Here is a 25,893-nt window from a genome sequence, read left to right on the forward strand (position 1 = left end):
TGTTATACCTTTGTTGATCATGTTGACTATTGTTATACAAGTCAATTAAAGCTTTCTGGATCAGACCGAAAGGCCGTTCAACTTGATTCAAGATGTCTTGAACAATCACTCTTGAAAGATTGTCTTGAATGGTCTTGAATCTGATTTTAGCGTTCAAGACGACTTCTCCAACATTCCGTGTTCAGGACATCTCGAGTAGTGTGAAAGAGGCTTAAGAAAGAAGCAGTTTGTTCTGAATTAACTTCAAGCAAAAACAATGAGTATTGAATTCTAGCCTTTAATGAGCCAATACAATGGCATTTTCTTTCATTATAAATTCAGAGTCAAATTATAATCACTCTGCATTATCTGAGAGTTTAATGCATTGTAAAAATCTCACAGCACTTCAACTCCCTTTACAATACAAAATGTTAATAACAGATTTAACATAGTTTAAAAATTAGTCAATAAGTTACACATTCAGATGGGAGACATCATGTAACATTACAAATATAAGCAGCCCAAATTTCAATAGAATACTTTATAGCCCGAGGTTAGCTGTACACAACAATACAATATCCATGCCTACTAAGAGACATAATAAATAAGTGGGTGCCATACTTTATCAAATATGAAAAAGGATAAAGCAAATAGTCACTCAAAAATTTATATTAAAATTCGTACTTAAAATATATTTTTAACTCACAAAGAATCAAAATAATCATTTAACAACAAAGACAACATAACAATATTTTCTCATCACACACATTCATTCACTTTCGTCACACATTGACAGTACAAACGTGACAGTTCAGTCATTGATTTCACTTCATAATGAGCACCATCAGGCACCTCATGCACATATAAAATCCTACATAATTTGATAATAAGTAATTCAATTTATCCATAATGAGAAAATAACAAAACATAATTAAATAAATTATTTGGCTTTGACAAAGTTTAAAAAGCTGCCATTTTTATTTGATAAATTTCTTTTTTTTCTATGAAAGGGACGGTAGTCTAAAAACTTGGTCACATAAATGCGCCAGGCCCTACTGACACTGATTTACTTCATTAACAATTTGTAGAAGCTTTGTCACAATGGGATGAAGGTAACAAGCACTGTTGACAAATTAAAAAAAAAAATGCTTCACTGCTTCCTGATATCCAAATCACAACTCTGGTTAAACCAATTCACTTTGCAAGCAATGGTCCCTATGATTATTAATATAAATATACCAATTTGAACATACAAAACAAGCTATAAAAACTCCACAAGAAATATACATACATAGGCGATTAAAACTGCAGCCATAAAATTAAAGAATCAAAGGACTGCAGGGATACTTAAAAGCTTTTACATTAGACTATTAGCCGATCATCATTTACAAGGCCTGGATTACTCTCGCTATCTACAAATTTTATTAGTTAAAAGAAAACTAAAACATTACACTAAAAATGGGAGCTACTTAGGTCACCCATTTCAGCAAAAAATAAAAAAGGGTCTCAATTGAATAGATTCCCTAATACAAATTCTCACTTGGCACTAATTAATCTGCCAATGCTGCACAATTTCACTAGGACAAGGAATTTACTTAATTTTTTAATGAGCTGACCTGCTGAAAAAACTGAAACTTCAATGTACATCAGAGGAGAACATCACTTAAGATGCTGATCATTGCTCAAGTGCATTCCTTCATAATGGAACCAGACTACACAATTCTCATCAATCTCAAATCCCTTCATGACCATTGGATTGCAAGAGGTGCTTTTAAAACCTTGATATTATTCAGCAAGCAAAAAGCAAGTTGAAAAAAAAATATTTTTTACCAGCACTTCATCTGAGACCCTGAAATATCCCTCCTCCTCCATGTCCCACACCAAAGGTCATTATGTGCTTCCCTAGTACTGCAATGCTATAGGACGGCCAAAGTTAGTAACTTAAAAATAATTTCTTAATCCGGTGATCATGAGATGAAGTGTAACACCACAGTACTTGCCATTTGGAGGAATCCATGGGGAAACCCTTTTCTGCAGCTTTGGCTGCTATCGCTACTAAGGAGGTTAGGAAAATTTTGACTCACAAGAAGGGCAGATACAATTAAAAAAAGTCGCGCCCAGACTGGTGGTGTCCTCTTGGTAAGCGAATGTGATGTGAAGCTGGAGAAGATGACAACGAGGAAGACAGTCCTTTAGCATTGGAGGAACCCGATGATCCACCGGTGGGCCTAGACCCTGATTGCCCCGACGCAGATGATGTTGATAGCGCCGAGCTACCTCCATGCCCACCCCCATGTCGACGAGCATTGCTGCTTCGCATTTCTATGCATACCTCCAATTCCTCCAGCTTCTGTGTCAGGGACAACTTCTGCTTGACTGCCAGTCTCAACAACTATTCGAACAAGGAAAAAGAAGAATGTCTTAATGTTAAGTGGAATACATGAGTGAAGAAATTGAGAGTCTATCTAAGGTGTCAATCAAGGATGATAACACCACCAAAAGTAGCCGCATTCTTTCACAGAAGAGACAAATGGAGAGTGACAAAAATCAATAGCAGAACTCCTCTTTCTGTGCTTGTCTACAGCACTGGACTTAAATCATGCATTATGCATTGTTAGGTAAACTTAAATAAAAACCTATGACAAATCCATCTCATTAGATTAAAATCAGTACATTCAATGGTACATGATAAATGTGCATTATATTATTCCCAAAAATATGTACAGTAGAACCTCATTATAATGAAATTCAAGGGACCAATGAAGCAAGCAATGGACTAAGACAATTTTGGGTGCTCCCAATCTGAAGCACTGTTTTCCGAAATCCATGCATCAGTGGCCGCGTGATGCTTGAGGACATGATCACGGATACAGAAAGTACAGTGGAACCGCGTTAAAGCTAGTACGGGCTATTGCGAGACCCCCGTCAATACGAGAGCTAGCCGGAGCACCATCAATTGACCCTATGATTAGCATGTAAAAAAATCCGTTTTTACGAGGCCGTTGGTATTGGCACTCGCCTTAGCGAGAGTTTCCATCGCTGGTAAACCTTCACCATGAGTCCCTATTCTCTGTAATTGCTGGTGAGCTGTTAGAAATGAAGTCAACATGGAGTGCTCAGTCTCAAATTGATGAGTTAAACCGTCGTTTGATAAATAAGTACCGTGTATGATCTCTCCATTCTTTGAACCTACAAGTACCGTATATGTCTGAATATAGTCCCCCCTTTTTTTCCAAAAATGCCCATGATAAAAGTTAAGGGGGGACTATATTCAAACCCATTTTTTAAATTTTTTCCCGAAACTCAAGCCTCAAAATTAGGGGGGGGGCTATATTCAGAGGGGGCTATATTCGGAGGAATACGGTAGTTCATTTTGGTGAAATGAAAGGCATTAACATTTGCAAATTTTCCATCTTCTTTTGTTCCTTGGGTGGCAAAAAGCAGTTGACATACAGCAGCATGCCCGCAGCCCGCATTAAAAGCAGCATACCCGCACATCTGTGAGTTGCATGAATAGAGAGCATTTGAAGGCAGACACCATGGCCAAAAAACGCCAAACACGTCTGAGCGAGAAATGAAAATAATGGAGCAATACAAGTGTGGCGTAATTAATTTATCTTCCTATTTTCTTTTCACAATTTAAAAAAACAAAAGCACCCGAGGAATACAGAACATGATGAGTTAAAAGGAGATTTGTTTGGGTGGTTTTGCCCACTTCAATCTGTGGGAACTACTGAGAAAGTGGCTATGCTTAAGACTGAAGCGGAGTATTTCAGTGATAGATTGAGAATCGAGAACTTCAAGTGTTCGGAAAGTTGGTTTTACTAATTTAAAGCACGATAGCGTTAACTCCCTTCATCATTGCTGGTGATGCTTGTGGTGTAAACCCGAAGCCGTGGAAGAAAGGACTCCGATCCTAGCCGAATATCTTAAGAAGAATTCCCTCCGTGATATAACACAGAAGAAATGGAACTCTTTTACAACTTGCAGGTAATGCATTGTTAGGGATGACATATGAGAAAAGCTAATGCTTGCACTTTTAGTTAACTTAATTTTTAAAAATCTGCATTCCTTTTCATGGTATTTTGTCATTAGTGAGAATTTTAAATCAATAACTTCATACTTGTAAGTTTTGTTGTCCTGAGGGTCCATCAGGTGCCTAAGCTTTTTCATTTCTTTGTTGCATATCTTACCCATGTGAGTTATATTAGTGGCAGCTTCTTGCAGCCTGCTTTTGTTTTACTAAGTGACATCAGCATAATATCTGCGTTATATTTTTTGTGAAATAATATCAAGTTAATAACTTTCCTTATATTAATAATTTTTATTCAAATTCATTTTATTGCCATGTCCTGGATACACTCAATGTATTCTTTCAATGACGTTGCAGGCACAACACTAAAAATGGAACCTTTTTTGAAACATAGGCAATTTTAATCACATCATTAAGAACGTTTTGCAGACTTTTTAGCATAGATAATGAAGATATTACATTGGATGATAGAAAACGTCTTCCGAGGCAGGATTGTTCTACGACCTTCCATGTTTTTCGTCTGCAGAAACAAATGCGATAAGTTATTTCAAGTAGCTTCCACAAAATGTACGGGAACAATAAACATACACCAATGGAAGCAGTAGAGGCATTAAACAACAATGATACTGTTTTATCAGCAATAGTTTGAATTTTCAGTGGAAAATATCAAAATAATAGATAGATCATGTAAATGCGCAACGTACATAGAAAAATGGCTTCTTCGGTTGTGGATTGGAATGATGTTGATTAAGCAATGCTTTTCATGATTTTTATTTAGTATGGCGCTTATAAATTGTATGGCTAGCTTGTTATTAAGGTAAAGAAATTTAGTGATGCAACAAAAACATCGCCTTTCGTCTGGATTTATGCTTAAGTTTATCAGATAGAAATGTCTCCGTCGCCACACCAATCCTGTTCCTACATAAGTGATGACAAGGAGTTTATAGGCTCTCATTTGCTCCACCTCTGGTTAAGCAAAAATTTGCTAGAGCGAGAGTTTGAGCACCATGGGGTCTTGTTTTATCAACGTTGTATGGTATACAACTAAAGGAATGAAGATCCTTGATGCACTTAGAATTTTTGTTTTTATACGTATTACAATAGGTTGTGTTATGTTACTGTCCAACCTGAGCCATTTAATCAAAATTGCGTGCTTAGGGTACTTACTGTACATCAAATTACCCCTGAACCATTCCATTCTTGCAAATGTAATTCATAAATTAACCCCAGGTAAGAGAGCCATCACTCATGATAGTATGACAGCTATAATATCATTCCATCCAAAATGCAGTGCCTGAACTCATTTTCTCCACAAAAAAATAACTCTTGCCTTGAAAAATTGTCAGTGATCATTACCTGGTTTAATGTTTTCTTCTCTTCTTCAGCAGCTGCAAGCTGTCTCTGCATCTCATCCACCTGAGTAACATATTCCTCACAACGAGCAGCAAACATAGCACGTAAGCCTGAAAAAATGCAATATTATCACCATTAGAAAACATTTAGGCATCATAAAAGTTGCGAAGCAGAAGCAAATTTGTGCTCTACTCCAGTTACAAGGATTACTCCTCAAAAAATCTTAATTTCATGCCACGATATGGGTTGAACAACAAATATCCGTCACAACTTCAAACACTTCATAGACAACCATGACCAAAATTCGAATAAGCATAGAGTGTACATTACTATAAAAAAATATTTAATTGATAATTAGACATAAGCATCTATGTACTTTCATGAATCTCTTTTCTATCAAATTAAGATATTTATTCTTGCGAAAGCTTTAAAATAAGACGAAATTGGAAAGCTGAAAGATGAGTATTGAAAAATTCACCTCGCACTAAAAAATTTCAAAATTATAAGCAATCAGGTAGAAAAAAAAACTCGTGGAATATTCAAAATGTCCCACTTAATTGTCTGTTTCACCATGTATAATGGTCTTAATGCTCAAAGACCATTGCTTAGATAAAGGCTATTTTTTCCCACCCCTTATCTCATACAGTATCTTTGGCTGAATGACTTATTCTTACTAGTGAGCTAACAATTAGGATAGCATACATTCCAAACATCTATTTCAATCGCGCCATACCTAGTGAGCTCCCAAACTAAAAAAGGTGTAATAAAGGTCATAAAACCCTTTCCAGCTCTACATTTTAAAGATTGCTACCCACACAAAAAACCACAAGTGAAGCTACAACATACAGCTTGTCTTTTCAAAAAATATTTCTAAAAATTTATGGAAATTTTTCACATAAAACTTACAGATGTATCCTTCTACTTATTATGTATAGCCCTACTGTTAGTTTCTCAATTACAAAAGGGAAAGATTACAGAGTTAGGAAAATATTAATTAACAGGAGAGTGCTTTAGTCTTTTACGAGAAAAACAATTTTTTTCTTCAAATACAGTTTGAAAACCCTTAAAAACTTTCTATCTTCTATGCTAGGTTATCAAACTGGGGCATAATAAGAGACTTGATAATAGGAAATTAATGTGCAACACAAAAGTTCCTTTAGAATGTTGAAATTCAATACATCCCAAGATTGATAATAATACAATATTGAAACCTTTTCTTCAAATAAAACAGCAATGATAGTATTAAGACAACCACAGGACACTACAAAATCGAAATGCAGGAAAATGACCTACTTTTCAAAAAATTGAAAAAACAATATCAACAATGTCAATAGCAGTAAATATATGTAATAGAGATAAACACAGGAACTATATATACCCAGTTACTTCAAACACCTAGGTACTGCCGGGAATCTTAAAGACGATCTTCATGATGTTACAGATTAATTAATGTAAAAAAACACATTGGAATATATAAAATAAAATGCACTATTTTTAAATTTAATGGCATCCTTATTCAGAAATAAATTAGGAGTTTGAAAGCAGGAGGATGCATAATTAATACAAAAATGATCGTTTCATGGGTAAAGGCAGTGAACCACTCACTAGAAAATGTGGCTGCATCCTCCTTAAGATGACGGAGTTCATTCCGAAGTTTCATCATTGTATCTGACACAACAGCCTTCTCATTTTCATATTTTGATTTAAGATTATTGAGTGCCACTTCAGCTGTATTTTTGTTTGATTTAAGAACAGTCCTCAAGGTGGCAATCTGCTCACGCTTGGTAGACAGCAATGCTTTCAGTTTGACCACTTGCTCCTGTAACTCTTGGATTTCTTGTGACTCTGCCTCCTTTGAGTCATTGACTGCTGTAGATTTCACATTGAAAAGGGAAAAATTTGTTGCGACTTCATTACTTTGAAATTTATGTTTAACAATATCTTACAATTAAACTAATTGAATTTAACTTTCCATCAAATTTCCAACTTATCCAATGAAATAACAATGGTAAGGATTGTAATGACTTCCATGAAAACTATAAAATTAGTTAAAAAAGGCACTTTATGCCAGATAGCTAACTTTGAAGATTATTTATGTCCATATATAAGTCAGTAATTATCACATGCTAACAATTTAGAATAGAAAAGTAAGGAATAATACATATTATCTACTGCATTAGTATGGATTAAAATCAATAATGTAATCCTACACCTCATATTACATAGGTATTTTTCAATTCTAGTACATAATCCATCAAATTACATTAAACATGTGAAAACCTCAGAAAAAGTTGAAATAATCACATAATCACAGAAGGAGAACAGTAAATTTTAGTACTAACCCAAAAAATAAGAAATTCAAATATTATTTCAACACATCTACTGGAGAAGAGGTCCACAAAAATAAATAAATTAATAGAAATTCCAAACAATATTTTAAATCTTCAAAGCTGAAACATAGCACGGAGTTGATTTTTTCAAACATTCAGATTCAATGCATAAGTTTGACATCGGATGGATGTGCAGGAGTATATTCAACTTTGCTAACGTTTATCTCCAATGCCACATTTCTTAGATTATGTATCATATAGAATTTATGCTTCTAAATTACATTAATTATCAACTGTGTGGCACCAAGGGGACCAAAGTTGGTCAACTACATTAGCATTGTGAGTGATTAATTTTTCATTTTTATTTGATCAAAATATTCCATTATTATGTATATTAAAATAGTTTTTTTTCAAGAATAGTTTTTTTTTCCTTTCAAAAATTCAAGAAAAATGCAAGTAATATAACAGCAAATATAGGAATTGTGACCATGAGAGTACCGGCTACTCATCAAAATGACAGGTCCAGTCCTTTTGGTTATCAGGCGTAATGGGTTTCATATTGCATTTCAAGAGGATGTTTTGCTATCTTCTATATTTTTTTAATAAATACGTCTGAAAAAATAATGAGTATTGATAAATCAGTACACCCATGCCTCGTATAGTGCAAGCGATGCATTCCTTGGGGTCTTTGCGCTATACGAAATTGCATCATATGAGAGCGTTTTAACATTGGGAAGATAGGGATGCATTCCTGGTAGCATAGATGTTGGGTAACAAATTTCCTCTAAACCATATATATTCCTATTAATAGCTTTATTTAGCAATTTAACTTTGTCTTTATTCAGAATAAGGCATTGTGAGTTTAAACTTCTCCACAATACCGCTTTGACGCTCTCCTTTTTCAGAGCAATTGACCTCTTTCGATTTCTCTTCTAGGTTTATAGTTTTTCTTGATAACTTTTTGATTTTTCTAACCAAATTCCTATTTTTTGCCATTGTTCTCTTGGTTTTTTACTCTGTATGGCTCTATCGAAATCACCTCCTACAGCTGCACTGTATGAGCTGAGACGCAGAGGGCCTACGACTGCTGGAAGGGAATGAAGCCATTGTGTTTGAGACTCTATAGCGGACCCTTTTATGTGTTGATGCTATTCATATGCATCCCGGCCACCGCTCCATTTCTCCCCCATGACTAACGATGACCTTGAAGGCTTCAGCATAGACCCTCTACTTGGAAGTCAATCGCCCGATAACCTATGACAGCAAAAATTACATCTCAAACCATACTGCTTAAAAAAAAACTCATTCCCACTATCTCCATGCTTAATTAAAGACCTAAATTAACTATTGTCATTCTGTTAAGGAGACGAGATAAATTACTTCGGAAGGCCGGCTATCTGGACCTAATGATGAGTAATGCTATTGGCCATTGCACAACAATGGATTTCGATTAATATATAAACAAAAAAGAAGATTTCAGATAAGCAATACTATTAATATGCGTAAAATGATAGCAATTATGTGTGCACTTAGCGCAAGCTCACGTTTTATCATGAGAATGTTTAAGTTTTTTGATTCCACAACACTGCGTTGAGATGTTTCCCCGAGGAACGAATTTGCTCTATATCGAAATTGTGCTATGCGAAGCATGGGTGTATAAAGTAGAATTTAATATTGTCTCTCCATGGAATTAACTTCTTAACAGTGAATTACCGGGATCACTTACTAAGAGCTTTTAACTTAAGAATAGATATGTATTAAGTATTTGAAGTACGAAATACTTAACTAGATGCCTTTACCACTAGCCATGAGAAACACTTCCAAATTAATAGAAAAAAGTACCCACACAAATTTTAAACATTTCCTTCAAGGAAATAAGGTACAGAAATAACTCATACAAGCTGGAGGTAGAGAACTTATTTGTACTTAAATTTGGATATGAACAGCTAAATAACTAAAAGAGAGAGAGAAAAAAATTGGCTCAAAATTTTCTTCGATATAAAAACGTCACAAAATTTTTTCTTCCATATTACTAAATTCACATAAGTTCTTTAATCTAAAAAATACAAAAATGAAAATTAAGATGCATATCAGAGATGGATATCTATCAAGTTCACAACATTAGTCCCAATGGAATGACTTTTTTGAGAGTTAGGGTCAACAAAATAGGTGGTTTGAAAAAAAAACCTGAAAAACAGAGTCTTTATGCTAATATGTGCGAAATTTTATGAGAGTGCATTAATGAAAACAAAATAATTTCTGTACCACTGGCAGACCAAATATATAGGATGAATCCTCAGGCAAAGATAGTTATACATGGGTAAATCCACACATAGTTTAATAACACCACATATCAAATTTCCATAAATAAATATGTGGAAAACATTGAAACCAACCTTCAACAGAAGCACTCATTCGCAAACCCTTTGCTTTTGATAGATCTATTGTCTTCTCAACAGCAGCCCGCAGGTGACGCATCTGATCCACCAACGTTTCAGCAAACTTGGCCATCATGGCTGCCTCTCCCAAAGACTCCAGCTCCCGCGGGGCCACCTGCGATGGAAGTCTTCCCTGCAGCCTGGCTAACTTGTCCCCAATGCCACTTGAAGATACAACATCCTTTCCAACATCAGCCTGATCTCCCTTGGCACCTTGATTTGACTCAACTCCATCTGGTAGCAACAAAAAATGAGCATTTCATGCTTATCAATTTTTCACCTAAGTAATTCCCTACACAAGTCATCCTACTAGGAACAAACTCTCGGGACCCCAAAATGGGACTATGTGCTAGGTCTACGAAAAGCTGAATAAGCACTTTTAACTAAAGAACGGTGAACTTTAAGAACAAACTATCACATTAAGTGATTCAACACAAAGGTTGTCTTGGATAGCTCAGCCTGAACTGAGCAAACAGCATGTGAATTTCACACATACAGGCTTCACCCAGGATAGGAACCCAGAACCCCTTGATCAGCAGCCAAGCACTCTAGCCCCTAGGCTACTATGATCCCCCAAACAATAGGAGAAATCTAACATTGAGAACCATCAAGTTTGTTCGGTGCTGACCTATTATACCATCATATCTTCAGAATTAATTAAAAGATTTTCCTTCCCATATGCAATCACTGTAAGCAATCATTTTAATAAAGTGATGCCATTAGTAAAGGAATACAGGGTATAGGCTATCAAATACAAATTCTGCTAACATGCGAAAGATCCACAGAGAAAAAATCTTTCGCCTTGACCGGGATTCGAACCCGGATCCCCCGATTTCCGGTCGAGTGCTTTAGCCAGTTAAGCTACCGAGGCGTCATTCTTCCCTGTGGATATTCTCGGACACTACCGGACAAGATGTGACTGGACTGCTGAGCATATGATGCCACAAGCGAAAGGTCAAGGCGAAAGATTTTTTCTCTGTGGATCTTTCGCACGATTGTGCATTGCGGGTGACTCCCGTAAAAGTTATCACCGCGGCTAGTCCCGGTATACTTTAAACTACTCTGCTAACATTTTTAATTCCAACCACTATAGTTGCTGGCACTCACTAAGAGAAATCTAGAGAGGAAGTTAGATGGCTGGCATGCATACAGCATCAGAGATGATGTCAGAGTTTTGTTTAAAAAGGAATTACAACCCATTCAGCTTAATAAAACAGGACGATAAAATTAGAAAATTTGGGGTGGCTCAAAGAATATAAAAATAGTTTAGGGCAGTAATTCGGTTTTAAAGCTAATTAAATGTAGCCAAAAGGGCAAAGAATGCTCTTTAATAGTGACATCAACACTTAAAAACTGTTAAAATTATTGGCTAAATATGACAGAAATTGATTCTGATTTCATTTTAAAAATTAAACACCTAAAGAAGGCTTTGAAAAATACTAAGAGCATATAATTATCCCCTTCATGACATGCCCTTATGATGTGATATTCTGGTGTGATTTTGCAAATCAATTATAGTGCCCCTATAACTTTTTACCACACATTTTAACTTAGAGGTAATTACAGTAATTCAATAATTAAATTTGAAGGTTTACCACCACTAAAATTTGCAGACATCAAAAGAGTTAAGTTTCTTGTATTCAAGTTTAAAGATTCCATTTCACCATTTTGGTACCAGTCTCTATCATACCCACCTTGAACTGGAGAAGATGGCTTTTGATGGTCTAGCAAAACTCTGGATGGAGTATCACCATTGACAGCACAAACATGATGATAGAGTTGTGCCAATTCATCAGATGCTGCGGTCAGATCACTCATGGCTGCATCCAAAGAAGCACCAGCCTCACTGGCAAACACTGCTAATTCTCCCAAACTCTGTTCTATACCCAATGCTTTATGCTCTGCCTCCAGCAACTAGAGCGAGAACATTTTTTCCTCATATTAGATAGATGGAACTTTTTAATTCAAAATATTGGAGTAATTTTGATACACAGGCATAGGGTGTCCCCCTCTTCCATTAAGTGCTGCTGTAAAACCTTAAAATTCTTGAGACTATGCAAATGATATCGCATCTGACATTAAAAAATATATAACTACTAGGACATGGATTTAAAAAAAAATATTTATAGCTGTGTTCATATTGTGAATTATAATGTCTATTTAAAGAAATCTTTTGATTTAAACTCTTTTGATCAGAACTAATTGAATATTAGTGTTTCCTATAGGTCTTGGCTGTAAAAAGTGAATTATTAGTAGTATTATTACCTGATTCTTGATATTAGTGACTTCTGCCTGAAGCAATGAAAGAGCTGATTGCCCATTCTCTTCATTATCCCCATCAGAACACTGCTTCTGAGCAGCAGCAATATCCTGCTGAAGTTGATCCAACTCTCGTCCAGCTATTACAAACCACTGCTGGCAATTTATAATAGCAGTATCAAGATTCTTCTTACTGATATCCTCCTACAATCACAGAAAATATAAGGATTAGAATAATATAACCACAGAGAAGAAAATGTACCCCTACTAACTGATATATGCAGCTGGCATTAAAAAAATGCCACAAAATCATTAAGAACAGAAGGAAATTCGAGAGCTATTCAGACGATGACAAAAAACTTGATATGATAAGTGGCAGATAAAGCTCCATCACTATTATCTATCTATCTCAAATTTAATCTCAATTAAGGTAGTGTTGTTATCTCACTCTTCAGAATAAGTACACCCAGATTCAATGGCACCATTAATTTCAGATTTAAAAAAATGGAAAAGATAACAGGCAAAAAATAAAATTGTCTTTAGAGTTCCTAAGCTCTACAAATGAATCCTGGATATCACAAGAAATGCTTGGGTTAAAAAGCCACAAAGTTGAAAGCAGAAAGAATACAAGCAGGTAAATATAGAAACATACTTGAGAAGATAAGAGGTAAGCTCAAATCAAATTTCAAATAGCAGATTACACTTATCTCAAGGTTGAAATTGGGTTTCTTTGTGATGAAAAATCTGGCATATGGAATTAAATGTTTCAGTAAAATATTTGCCACTAACAATGCAAAAGGAGAAAATTAGGTATGGGCATATCCAGGATTTGATCCACATCCACACTAGAACCTTGATTTCAGGAGTATGATTATATAATATTTTAGGATTCAATTGCATTTTTCAATGCATAGTATGAAACTAAGTTATAAAAGTTTTCAACTTTCTTCAGTGTGCATCCAGTAGAAGTAATGCTATTTCAATTATGTCTCACACAATTCAGTTTTCAATTCATTTCGAACATTTATTGGGAACAAATTGAATTCAGATTTTCATACATATTGAGCTTGATTTAACGAGTACTCATAATTCCCATACAATCGTTTCCTATATTGAGCACTTGTTATATTGAAGATGAAAGAAGAAGACCCTCAATTCCCATATTCACCTTACCAGACTGGTATCGTTATGTACCAGCGCTGTTTCCGAAAGAAATAAGACTGCATTTGCACCCAGTAAAATGGGTGCCCTCAATTACTTTCAAGTTATAATGCAAGCGTGTTTTAGTGAGTACAGCATATAGCAAGAATCACATTATAAGGAGTGATTGGAAGTGTACTGCTACAAGACATGATTTACAGGTTAAAAAAATGTGGATATATAGAGTCCTAAAAGTTCCTTCCTAGGTATGAGCTCAATATTACGAGGCATATGCCTTCAGAGTGGTATGCCACTAGTTAATCCAAAAGAAAACTGGGGTCACCCATTTCATTGGTGACGGAAGAAATGCAGTATCTGTGAAAGAGTAAAAATCTGTGAAAGAGTAGACTCTCAATTATAAAAAGTCAGCGGGACCAGAGTATTGGCACTTCGTAATATCGATTTTATGATTTCAAACTTTTTTAATAAGTTGCAAAAAATGATTACTTTTATTGCCACCTCTCTTTTCAGTCTTAAGTGGCCTTTTTTTTAAGTTTTCAGAGGTTATTAACGATATAATTCTTAGAAAATGGTTTTTTTAATCTATTTTATGCTGTGAAAGATTTTTACCACCCTAAACTTCTGATTCTTTATTGTTAAATATCAGCAATCTTAGCGCTAAATAATTGAATTGAAAATTTTTGTTTAAGAGTTGAACCATAAAAATTTGTGATCAGTGGCAAATAGCAACTATTATATACATGCATAAGATAGATATTTGTTTCCAATACCTACGGAATTTTTACAGCAGCCAGCCCAACCGTCATTTATGTCGCCCTCTATCGCTCAATGACAAGAAAAAAAGGAAACAAGGGTCTTAGCCCATTTCCAAATTAACCTCTGTAGGTAATTATTCATAGTTCCTTCCGTATTTTCAGGTGAATGTGTGACCTTTTTAATTACTTATTTTCATTATGATTCAATTACGATCATAAATTACGTAGGATATTATTTTCTACAGAGCTACTGACGCTGGATGTGAGATGTCATGTTTATATAGTATGTCTCTCTTCTTTAGTGCTTCTTTTTCTTTTATCCTAATGCATGGTGTCAAATAGGTGGAAGACAGGGAACCATCTAGCACATTAAACAACAGTGGAGACTGACAATGTGGTGGGTAATGGGTGGAGGTAACCATGTACTGTAATATTTGATGAATAATTGTAACCACTATAAGGTTCGTAAATAAAATAAATGTCACAGTTATCTGTCGATAACCTACTCTAAGCAATGGGTATCAAAATAGTGTAAATAAATTACCCTATCCATGCAGTAAAGGTATTCCTTCCTTTTAAGCCTATCACTAACAAGACATCAGTCTCCTTCATCATTCAGCCCTACAATTTCCTTCTCAAAAATTCAGTATCTATCAATAACTTAAACAGTAATGTCTAATTTAACACGTTCTTTCAATAGGAAGATATGCAGACAAACCTTGCTTCTTTTACTGGGAGATGGACATTCAGCCAATTGATCGCTGGCCTTTGTTTTCAGATGTTGAAGTGAACTGGAGTGAGCTGCCAAGAGGGCTACACAGCCCCTCAGTAACTCCAATTGCCCGGCACGTTTATCAGCATCTCCCTGAGCCTCTCGCATGCTGACTGTAAGGGCGCTCTTCTCCCCTTCAAGCTGTAAATGAATAAGTATTTTGTTAATAACTGAGCAAACATGTACATCAGCTCAAGCAACAGAAAAAAATCACAATATAAAAAAAGGCAATCACAAAATAATTTTAGGTTTAATGAACCATTAGCCACCTTTAATACATCTGTGGAATTTCATACTTTGGCTGATACAGTGGAGGCCCGCAAATGTGAATTTTACAATTTGGAATATGATTTAGCGAATTCAGCATTTTACGGGAATCATGTTTTAGCAAGTGATAGTCTTTGTACCACAGAACAGCCTATGTTTTACATGTAAAATAAATCGAATTTAGCGGGGTCAAAAAGTTCCTTCCACTGTGAACGCTCAGTATTATGACTAGATATTTCTCAAGGGCGATGCACCGCTGAGCTTTTATTAACTATTATGTTTTGTATCCTGTTTATTAAACTAAAAATACAAGATGTTTGTCAGATCTACAACACCTGAAGCCAGTTATGTCTAAGCATTTATGTGATTTTTGGCCAGGGTACATTCTGTCACTTGTTATTTTTCGTTCACTTGTTAAGCTGGGCTGATTCTGTATTTATTTCACCCATGTACAAATTACTGACATTAATATTTAAGCACAACAAAAAATTCAACAGTACCATTATTTCAGCATTGAAAAAATAATTTTACCACATTAATTGATTATAAATCACTTTCCTGACATGAGTACCAGCATACACTACTTGAAAAAAAATAACAGGAACTATTTGGTATCCTCCACAAATACACTTTGCACATGAATCTTTCACTGCAAAATCATTTGGCAACTCCCCTTGGTGATTAAGCCTTCTGTTGTTTAGTGCTTGGGGATTTGCATTATTTTATGACTAAATACAGAAAGTGTAAATATGTTCGCTACCTTAAGAATCCTTTTTCACACTGATTCATAATATAAGCAATAATTCAAGGAATGAAATTACTCATCTATTATTGCATGACATTTTAATTTTTCTACAAAAACTAACAATAATTTTTGTTAGGTTTGTAAAATACCCAACACCAATGGCAATCGGCTCATCAGGGTTGCCCTTTTCTGCTAATTTTTCTTACAAATAAACACACCCAGAGGACATGCATCTACCCAACAAATTTCATATATATCTGCAGGACATACCTGTTCCAGTTGCTTCTCTAGCCTCCTGACCTCATTCAGATGAATTTCGCTGAAGAGATCAACTTGCTTGCCATGGTGGCCAGGGGCAGGGGTTGAAGTGGCTCCCCCCCTAACTCTCTTCTTTTTCTTGCGCTTGAGGGCAGCCTCAAACCTCTGCAGGCTACCCTCGCTCCCATCCACCTCCCCTTCACCCTCGTCCACATCCATACCTTCCTCACCCTCATAACCTTCACCCTCTTCCTCACTCCCACTGCCCATTGACTGCTCTTCCGTGATGCCTGGAATAATTCAGACATGAAAACTATCATGCATCACAAAAGTTCAATTATAATAAGGGACGGGTCAGCAGCATTCATCAGGTTTAGTTCCACCAGTTTTTGAACTAACAAAGGCTACCTAACAATCCCTATATAGACTTACTCAAAAAGATGGTATTATCCATATACAAATTATCATTTAAAGTATTTAGATTACATGTACCAATTCCAACCTATAATATTTAATGAGTAACATGAGGGATGGATAAAAACTAGTAGGAATAAAGTACACATTAGAACAAAAGAATGGCTTATCCAGCAGCTTCATAATACATATTAGCAATAATTCAAGGAATGAAATTACTTATCAATTTTTGCACAACATTTTAATTTTTCCACAGTAAAACTGAAAATAATATTAGTTAGGTTTGTAAAATATCCAACTCCAATGGAAACTGGCAGTTTTCTTTCAAAACTCTTCCAAATTACAGGCAGTATTTTTGGTTAAATCACTCAAAACACAACTGACATCCCAAAAGGTGTCCCAAAAGGTCAGTGCAAAGCTGTTTAGTGGCATAAAACAACCAATTAAGATAAACATCAGAACATATAATTTACAATTTACAGATTCGGAACCAAAGCCTATATGAACAGGGAACATGAATAGGGACACAAATAATTTAAGCAAAATCCTTCTCAGAAGGCTACTTGGGTTTTCCATCATATAATTGTTGACAAGGACACTATGGAAATTGAATTGGTTCCCATCTTCAAGGCTAACTCCTGTATCATTAGAGCCGCAGATACCCCAGCCTCTTCTCAAGTCAGACACTGTACACCCAGAAAACACCAGAGAATACTTAGTGCAAAACCCGTGAGCTTCCAACCAGGTCAGGCTCTCCATTTCTGCTGGAATTCATTCAACATTTCAATGGAAAATGATTACAGTAATGTCAGCTGAAATGGAGAGCCTGGCCTAATCTGAAAGCATGAGAAAGATTCATTGCATTAAGAAAAGTGATAAAAATATGCTGATTTTAACCAAAAAATTTATTTGTAAAATTTTCATAGCCAATAAATTAGGCTGAGGGTGATCTTTCGTCACAAAAGACCAGCTCACATAATAAGTCACTTGGGTACATTTCATTCCACTAATTTCAGACGCACGTAAAACATCACCTTTTGCATGAGTCATAAATACACTAGCTGACCCGGCAGACTTCGTAATCCCTAACAATCAATCTTTAACAATCAAACAATCAAGTTTAGTTACACCATTTATAAATCAAGAGCGGTAGCACAGTTTTTAATCATATTTGACTTATCATCATAAAATATGGAAAAAATTAAATAAAACTACAGAAACAAGAATGAAAAATGCTTGTCAGTATTTCTCTTTTCAATTTACATGGGGCGCGTAAATGTGCCATGGTGTACCTTACATATTCGGTTTTAATCTCTTGAGTCAAGCACCTTCTAATATACAACAGTTTTTGCTTGTTATCAGGTGCAAGATGAAGTGGATGAAGTGAAATAAATATTAACCAACTCATGAACATACCTGATATAATTGACCATTAGAAAAACATAGGTATTCCTGAGCACATGAGCACAAACATCACAAGCATTGAAAGATTGACCTTGTGATTTATTAATCGTCATCACGAGTCCAACACGCATTGGAAATTGAATTCGTTTAAGCTCAAAAGGGAATTTAAGTTGGGATCATGGAATCCTCGGAATGAGAACTTCCTCATCTTTGAATTTTCCATCGAAGTCCTGAGAATCACATTGAGTATCAGCTGTTTTAAATCACCACATGCATTCTGTTGCATAGTTTTGGTTGGTTTAGGTTTCGTAGCATTATGAACATTGAGTCTACCTTCAGCTGTAAATTGTGCCGTAGTAAACCAGACACATACGAGGACTTTAAAAATTCATATGGATAGTTGGTGACTTCATCTTCGTTTGTTACAGAATCAATAGATTTGAATGAAGTGTACCAACTATGTGACCCTGATTTACCTAGTTTGAGTCATCCACATCTTGGTTCTAAGCCATCAAAATTGCAAGCTCAATCAACCATTTGTGATTTTTGTGGTGATCAATCGTGTTTGGGAACACTTAGTTGATGAGCTCACCTTCCAATGAAACGAATTTGTAAAAACTGCAAGTAAATAAAATCAAACTGCTTCACTCGTCAACAGGAACACAGACACAACAGTCAACAATTGCTGGGAGATTTTTTTTTACAAACATGGTAGTGAAGTGTCTACTCAAGATGGCCTTATAATTAGCTCGAATTAAAGTTTTAAAATATGATTTCAATATTTTTAATATGTTTAACTATTAAAGTTTTATATTGTTACGAAGCTCAGTATTTAAATTGGTGAAAAAAAACAATTTATTTGGTAGTTTTGACTGACTTAAGAGCTGTTGCTGTGTTACCAACTCCTAAAAAAATAACCCTAATATTAAGATCAATTTTTTCATGAACTTTTAATATTTTTAAATGTTTGTTCTGTTATCCTGGGCCGAGACTAATCCAAATAACAAATACCAATAAAATTAGAACAGCCGTTCTTGAGTAATAAATGGTGTAACTAACACAATTTTCGCCTTTCTTTTATATACATACATAGATATGCAATGCCATAGCTAAACAATTTGATTAAAATCGTTGTCTCCGTTAGCTGTATACATAATTCTTTGTACTAGATACATACCTCTGATACTAAATGCCAGGTTACTCAGATTAAACATAGATTCTGAATTAATCCTTTGATCCAGTTCTTTCTTGAGTGCATATTTTGCCTCTCTTTCAACCTGTAAAGGAAGATATGAAGTAATGAAAGTAGAAAATCAATAGTGGCATAAAACAACCAATAAATATAAACATCTAAACACATAATTTACAACCACATGAGTAACTGGTGGAGAAGGAGTAAGATAATATTACTGGCACAGAAATAGGGTGGTTTCCTATTATTTTTTTATTGCCTTAATCGAAAGATTATTACTCCTGGAGTACGTATTTCACGCTTTTAGATTTTTAAATGACAATATCTATTTTTCGCGATTAAATGAAAAGTGAAAATTTTCAAGCGCGCGAAAACGCGACGCTCAAGTATGAATGCCGGGAAATATCTCCGTACGTCGTATTTCCGGTTCCCCCTCCCGCCCGGTGAGGTGACCTTGAGGCGAGGCTTAGCGCTGATACGTCGCAGGCTGCCAGCGGGTAGCTGAGTACCTTGCTGAATGGTAGTGCTTGGCTTAAAAAAGGTTTATTAATACCTTATCAAACGAAGAAAACTTTCCGACCTTAGCCAGTTTTAGTAGGTGATTATTAAGACATGTTTCCCTGAGCTCTGTGCCTCATGCATGCATTAGTAATCTCAGACGATGTAAAACTCCTATCTACTCGTATAGAAACTAGATCCCTGTGACGTCACGTGGAGTGGAATCGCATGGGTGCCAATCTGGCCTTTTTCAAATGAGGATAAAATTTGACCCTTGCCATTCGTCTAAACCGGTATTTCAAAAACCAAATAATTTGTGTATTATAAATACACTAATGGTGGGTAACGAATCGCAATCAATGCCTTTCGTTTTCTTTGATGAAGGAAACTACCCTATTGGTAAGCTACCGTATTTATCTGAATATAGTCCCCCCTTTTTTCCAAAAATGCCCATGGTAAAAGTAAAAGGGGGACTATATTCAAGCGTATTTTTAAATTTTTTTCCCAAAACTGCGGCCTCAAAATTAGGGGGGGACTATATTCAGATTGGGATTATATTCGGAGAAATACAGTAATTAAAGAGGCAATGAAAAACAGCTTTATTGATGATAAACATTAAATAACCGAAATGAATGAGAAAAGATTGCTGGGAATTGGAGTGAAATATATAGGGACACCTATAACAACAAGAAATCTACAACCGCAATACCATCCAAAACATTACTGCAACTATAAAAATACGGTTGAGCACCCCGAAGCCGGAATTCACTAATTCATGAAAGCTCATAATTTCCAAGGCAGGCTTCATTGGAAACTGAATTTTTGCTGGAACTGTTTACCACTCTTAAAGAAAATATTCCTTGTGTCTGTCGATAATAGGACACACAGTTCCTCTACTCTATTGTCAATTCAGAGACTGTTACAGCTATTGCCTAAGTGATGCTGTGATAACTTGACATTCCCAGTTTGCACTTGGCTCCACTGCGTGAGTCACTGGCCAGGCATAACAGAGTGCAGATGAAAGACTGATATGAGTAACAAAAGACTTGGAAAATATGTTCTCATTCTCACTAATGGCAAAAAATGATTGTAGGTAGATAAAAAAAAGTACAGAAAATGATGCCCTGGACTAAATAATTGAAGACGCAGCTATGCACAGCATATTGCATCAACCCCGAGCTGCCGAGCATGAGTTTTAAGTCACAAAGATGGACAGTAGGTGAGCTAAATCATGACCCGTGCAAAAATACTCTTTTTCCACCCACGAGAACCTTCCTCCATCAGTGGCTCCCAATGTATCTATGGATATTCGCAGCACCTGTGGTGTCGATTGATGGAGTTGACGACATAGATAGCAAACAGCACATTGGATAATGTTAAAAATGGCATACATAGATCACATAGGACTATTAACCCATTAAGAATGTTTTATTTAGTTTATATTTTGGCTAAATAATAAAATTTAAACCTCGATGTTCAGCAATACATCCATACGTACACATTTTATGTGCACTTTTCAATTGGCCATTTTGAGATACTACCTAATGATCAACCTTTCTATATGACAATTAGTAAATTCATAAACAATTACTTTCTCATAAATCAAAAATTATTTGTAAATTTAATATATTTAATTTGAATTTTATCCCATTTTTTGTAATCTACTGGTTCCCTAGTAAAAACATAGCAGGCCCTCTAATAATACAGGTTACTATCACCACACCTGAAATCTAGCAACACCCAAGTCTCAATAGAGCTGGATTCAGGGTGCTCTGAAGAGAAATGTGACTGATTTGGAAGGGAGAAAACTTTAATCAAAAGGAAAAAAGCTAAAAGCAAAATAAGGGGAGTAAAAATAATCTCACATTTTCTATTTATTAATCAGGAATGTACATGAATCAGTTTAAAAATAATTAAAATCAGTTTAAGTTTTTAAATACACGTCAAGCACAATCAAGGAAAAGAAATTAAAGATCACTAGAAACTTATAGGTTTTATGCATATAATTAATCTCATTATGACATAATGGTCAGCAAAATAAGGATTCTTCCTAGAAAAATTAGGAGATACCAAAGCGGTTAATCATAGTTACCAGTGAGGATTAACTAAAAACCTGAATGAAAGACAAATACTACTTCAGACCAAAAGACAAACCTGTAGGGACTCCAAAGCTTCTTCCAACTGTCTCTCCAAAATGCGCTGTAGTTTCATTTGCTCATCAGCCTGCTGATTCAAAACATCTATTTCCTCATGGAGATGGCGGATTTCATGCTTTGCACCCTCAAATTCAACCTGAAAGAGATACAGAGTGGAAACATGACGCCAAAATGACAAGTAAATTAACATAGTATTTTATAGTTAACATACATATGGATAGTGAAAACGAAGACTTTGTGAACTTTTGGAAAGGTTAGGAGTTAGCCTATCTTCTATACACACTTTCAGCTTGTAGTGACGTCATATTTACTGAGGAGCCTCGTGATCTTTTCCTGGTGCCTGTCACATGAGCGATTAAGGTATAACCCTAGAAATAGGTTTTTCTAGAGTCAGTTTCAGCATCATACCCAGTGTTGCCCATCTTTCTTCACAGTTCTTTTCAATACCATGTCGCTACGATATCCATTACTAGCCAAGTCTTAAACCATATTTGTTTTTCCAAAGAAAGATGCAGTTGTTCAGAAATGGAATATTTTCTGTGCACTTCAATTGAGATAAAAGCTGCGTTCTGAGTGGGGTGGTGTGCTGGTAACGATGTATCCAAGTTGCCTTTCAACAGACTCCATGGCTGAGCTTAGCACTGGGTTTCTTCATTACAAATACATCCAAGAAAGGCATGCAGTCCTTCTTTTCCACTTCCAAGGAGAACCAAATGAAGTCACATGGGTGTTAAGATGCCACCGAAATTGTCTAGTTTCAGCTTTGCACGTGGCCAGTTGACAACAATGTATCCTCATATCGAATCCAAAGGGTAGGTTTATTTCGGTGCAGGTTCAGCACCACATTCTTAAATTCCTTCATAAACAGGTTGGCAATTATATGGAATGGTAGTGAACCCAGGGCAGCACCATTGCCCAGTGTGTAGGAACATTAATTCTACAGAAAATATGAATTTCAAAGGCATCAATTCACAAGTAAGAGAAAGTCCATGAGTAATTAACTGTTGATGACTATCTCCTGATTTCACTATTAAAGAATTAAAAGTGAAAAGAGACAACATTTCAAAGCTCAGACAAATCTCAATTAGGTGCATAGAGTTCTTCACAAATGAAGATGTCATCACAGAGAAAGGCTGAAGTCCACTAGTTAAGCATTGAGCTAAGCTGCCGACGGAGAGGAGTATGTTTCACAAGTCCAGTGGATTGCCAATTATCTACTGAAACAAAGGCAGCTGCCCTACTGCACAATCGAAAAAATCACAAAAACAATTGCAACCAAAGTAAGGAAACTAGCATCGATTTTTCCCTCTCTCCCTTCATCAAACATGGAAAACAGATTTGTTCATACTGGTATTCAGTACAGAGTTCACGGGGCCAATGGCTGAAATTTTCATGAGAGTGATTTCTTTATCAAACAAATCTGACCTTAGCAATGGGCATTCCTTTGAGTTTTTAAGGTCTGGTGTGGTCTTTCAAGATCTAAATCATTTCAATTTCTTGACTTAGGAGCTTTATGGACTTAGAAGCTTGCAGGATAGGTATCTGAGATTTTGTCTTACATTATAAACATTCAACTTCCATTCCTCTCACAGGAAGGTAGAGACTGATTGGCTAGCCAACTGCAGTTCCAATTCCCCAATAAAAAGGTATATATATACGTAGATACTCTAGCTAGTCTTGTTTGGTCTAGCTACTCTAGCTTGGTCTTTATATACTTGGCTACAAGTAACATCTAAAAGCTTGGCACAGCCCTCTTTTCTGACCCACCATATCTAAGCTGTAGTCTCTAAAAAAAACAATTTAAGGCCAGTAACTTCCCCAATTTCTTAAGATGAATGGGTGTAACGACCTTGAGTGCATATCTTATCCGTAACAAGGGGATGGTATTGCAGGATGATTGGGGTTGCATTGGTTACCCCACCCATCTTGCCGACACAGTAATAGCCCTCCTCATGACAAATGTCTCAAAAAAGGTCGTTACTATCCACACCTAAAATTGAACTATCCATCAGAGCCATGACCATGTCATAGAGGATGAGTCTGATTCAAATACATCACAGTGATAACTGTTGGCCCCCAACCCTGGCTTGGATGACGAGACATTTTCCAGAGGTTCCAGTCAACACGGGCGCCTACCGGGAGTTTTATACTGATGCAGCTAACTTGGACATCGCTGTATCCCACCCACTCCTTTGCAAAATCTTCCCTCCACTATGACACTGTTCGAGGGTCGGCCAGCTCTCTTCCCTCGCAGCAAACACATTGGTTGACTGAGAGAGTGATTTCTTAAAAATCATTTTTGGTGCTGGCAGGCAAACACAGCTTTGTACTTAGTTTTTGGTAACGTTTCTTATGAGATTATTAGTCATCATCGTTGCTGTCTGTAATAATTTTGATTTTTTAATATTTCTACTTGGAATACATTTTGATTGAAAATGACTCGTAATTTTGTGACAATTGTTTCTGACGAAAACTGAAACGATGTTACTTATTGGTCTTTTGCTTCCATATTAATCCATCTCATATAATTTATGTATAGCAGAACCTCTAATTAGCCTCTCTAATAACATCTAATTGTAAGTCACAAGGGCCCAGATTTCCAAACTTCATTAATAAGAGGGTTTGTTTAATAATTAATAAGAGGGTTGTGTGTGTAGGGGCTTGCATTCATTAGCAACCAACAACGCAAGAGGCTATGAAGAAAGTGACTGCAAAGATTAAATATGTAACTGGAATCAATTTCTACAACAAGTACATGTGAAAAATGGTGCAAATTTTGAACATAAAAAATGGGGATGTCTTTTGAACAGTAATTAATGCTACGTAGGAGGTTGAAATTGTACATGTCAATAATTGAATTTTGAACTATTGACCTGAGCAGTGATGCCCATCTAGATGGAGCTGATGGATCTGTTACTATCTAACAGTAAATTACTTAACAATCGGATTATCAATGATGAGTCCCTTAACCAATACCCCCACCCTTTCCCCAAACTTCCTTGCCACCTCCTCCCCATATTATCTTTCAGAGGAATAAGCAATCATATTCCAGTACAGAACAGCTTCATTTTACAGACAATTAATTCTCAGTGCATCCACTTACAGAAGTGGCCAAGTAAAAATGGATATGTAAAAAGCCTTAGGTAGCTGTACCCATAATGCCTGCACTATCTATTTATGTACCTTCAAGTGAAGGGTTGGAACTGCAGTTGGGCAGATATGTCGTTGCTTATTACCACCAGTCGGAGGAAATTGAGTTGAGCATTAAATTGCAAGACAAAATTTTCCAAAAATAGGCACTCCTAATATTCTAGGCCATGTGTTAATAAGAGTTCGAACTCAACCTATTAACGGCTGTTTGATGGAGGGAAAAATGGAGGTCCATTGCAAGTTTAAGCACTTTGGCTGAGAATGTTACTGCACTAATTTTTGCCAGGATTGGGAAGATCTCTCTAAAGTTGTGGATTGGAACACTGTTGGCCTCCATAAGTATGAAAGGGACTAAAAGATTAGTTCGTAACTTGGTATCACTTCGTTAAGTACAGATTCGTAAATCAGAGGTTCCAAAGAGGTTCATTCACATTATGTAGTGGGATCAATTTTATCTATTATCAGCACTTACTTCACAACATTTTATTGGTAGCTCCATATTACATAGGTAGCTTCCTCTTCCATACCCACATCTATTTCTAACATCTAGCTCATTTAAATCATTCGACAGCTCTGTAACCCAAACTACTCAACTCGACTTGACATTAGTAATGCAACTCCAATCACTCGATTCGAGTACCAACTACTTGATTCAACTCGAATTTTCAAGTATGTACTTGCACATCCCTATAAATGCATGCTATCAGTACAAATTAGCAATAGCAAAAT

At 35.9% G+C, this 25,893-nt stretch overlaps 1 protein-coding gene across 1 annotated transcript in view; it reads right to left on the bottom strand.

Annotated features, from left to right (window-relative positions):
- Window positions 1-261: 261 nt before the first annotated feature.
- The window catches only part of LOC124157610 (protein bicaudal D), a 28,896-nt gene continuing 3,264 nt past the window's right edge, over window positions 262-25,893 (bottom strand). Inside the window, exons 4-13 of the mRNA XM_046532480.1 lie at window positions 22,013-22,150; window positions 19,346-19,445; window positions 16,363-16,640; window positions 15,027-15,221; window positions 12,399-12,596; window positions 11,828-12,047; window positions 10,092-10,367; window positions 6,971-7,234; window positions 5,369-5,475; window positions 262-2,371 (exon numbers count right to left, since the gene is read on the bottom strand). Coding sequence (XP_046388436.1) covers window positions 2,081-2,371; window positions 5,369-5,475; window positions 6,971-7,234; window positions 10,092-10,367; window positions 11,828-12,047; window positions 12,399-12,596; window positions 15,027-15,221; window positions 16,363-16,640; window positions 19,346-19,445; window positions 22,013-22,150 — 2,067 coding nt within the window. The 3' untranslated portion in view covers window positions 262-2,080. The remainder of the gene's footprint in view (window positions 2,372-5,368; window positions 5,476-6,970; window positions 7,235-10,091; window positions 10,368-11,827; window positions 12,048-12,398; window positions 12,597-15,026; window positions 15,222-16,362; window positions 16,641-19,345; window positions 19,446-22,012; window positions 22,151-25,893) is intronic.

The sequence above is a fragment of the Ischnura elegans genome, chromosome 4 (assembly GCF_921293095.1).
Source record: "Ischnura elegans chromosome 4, ioIscEleg1.1, whole genome shotgun sequence".
Lineage (NCBI taxonomy): Eukaryota > Metazoa > Arthropoda > Insecta > Odonata > Coenagrionidae > Ischnura > Ischnura elegans.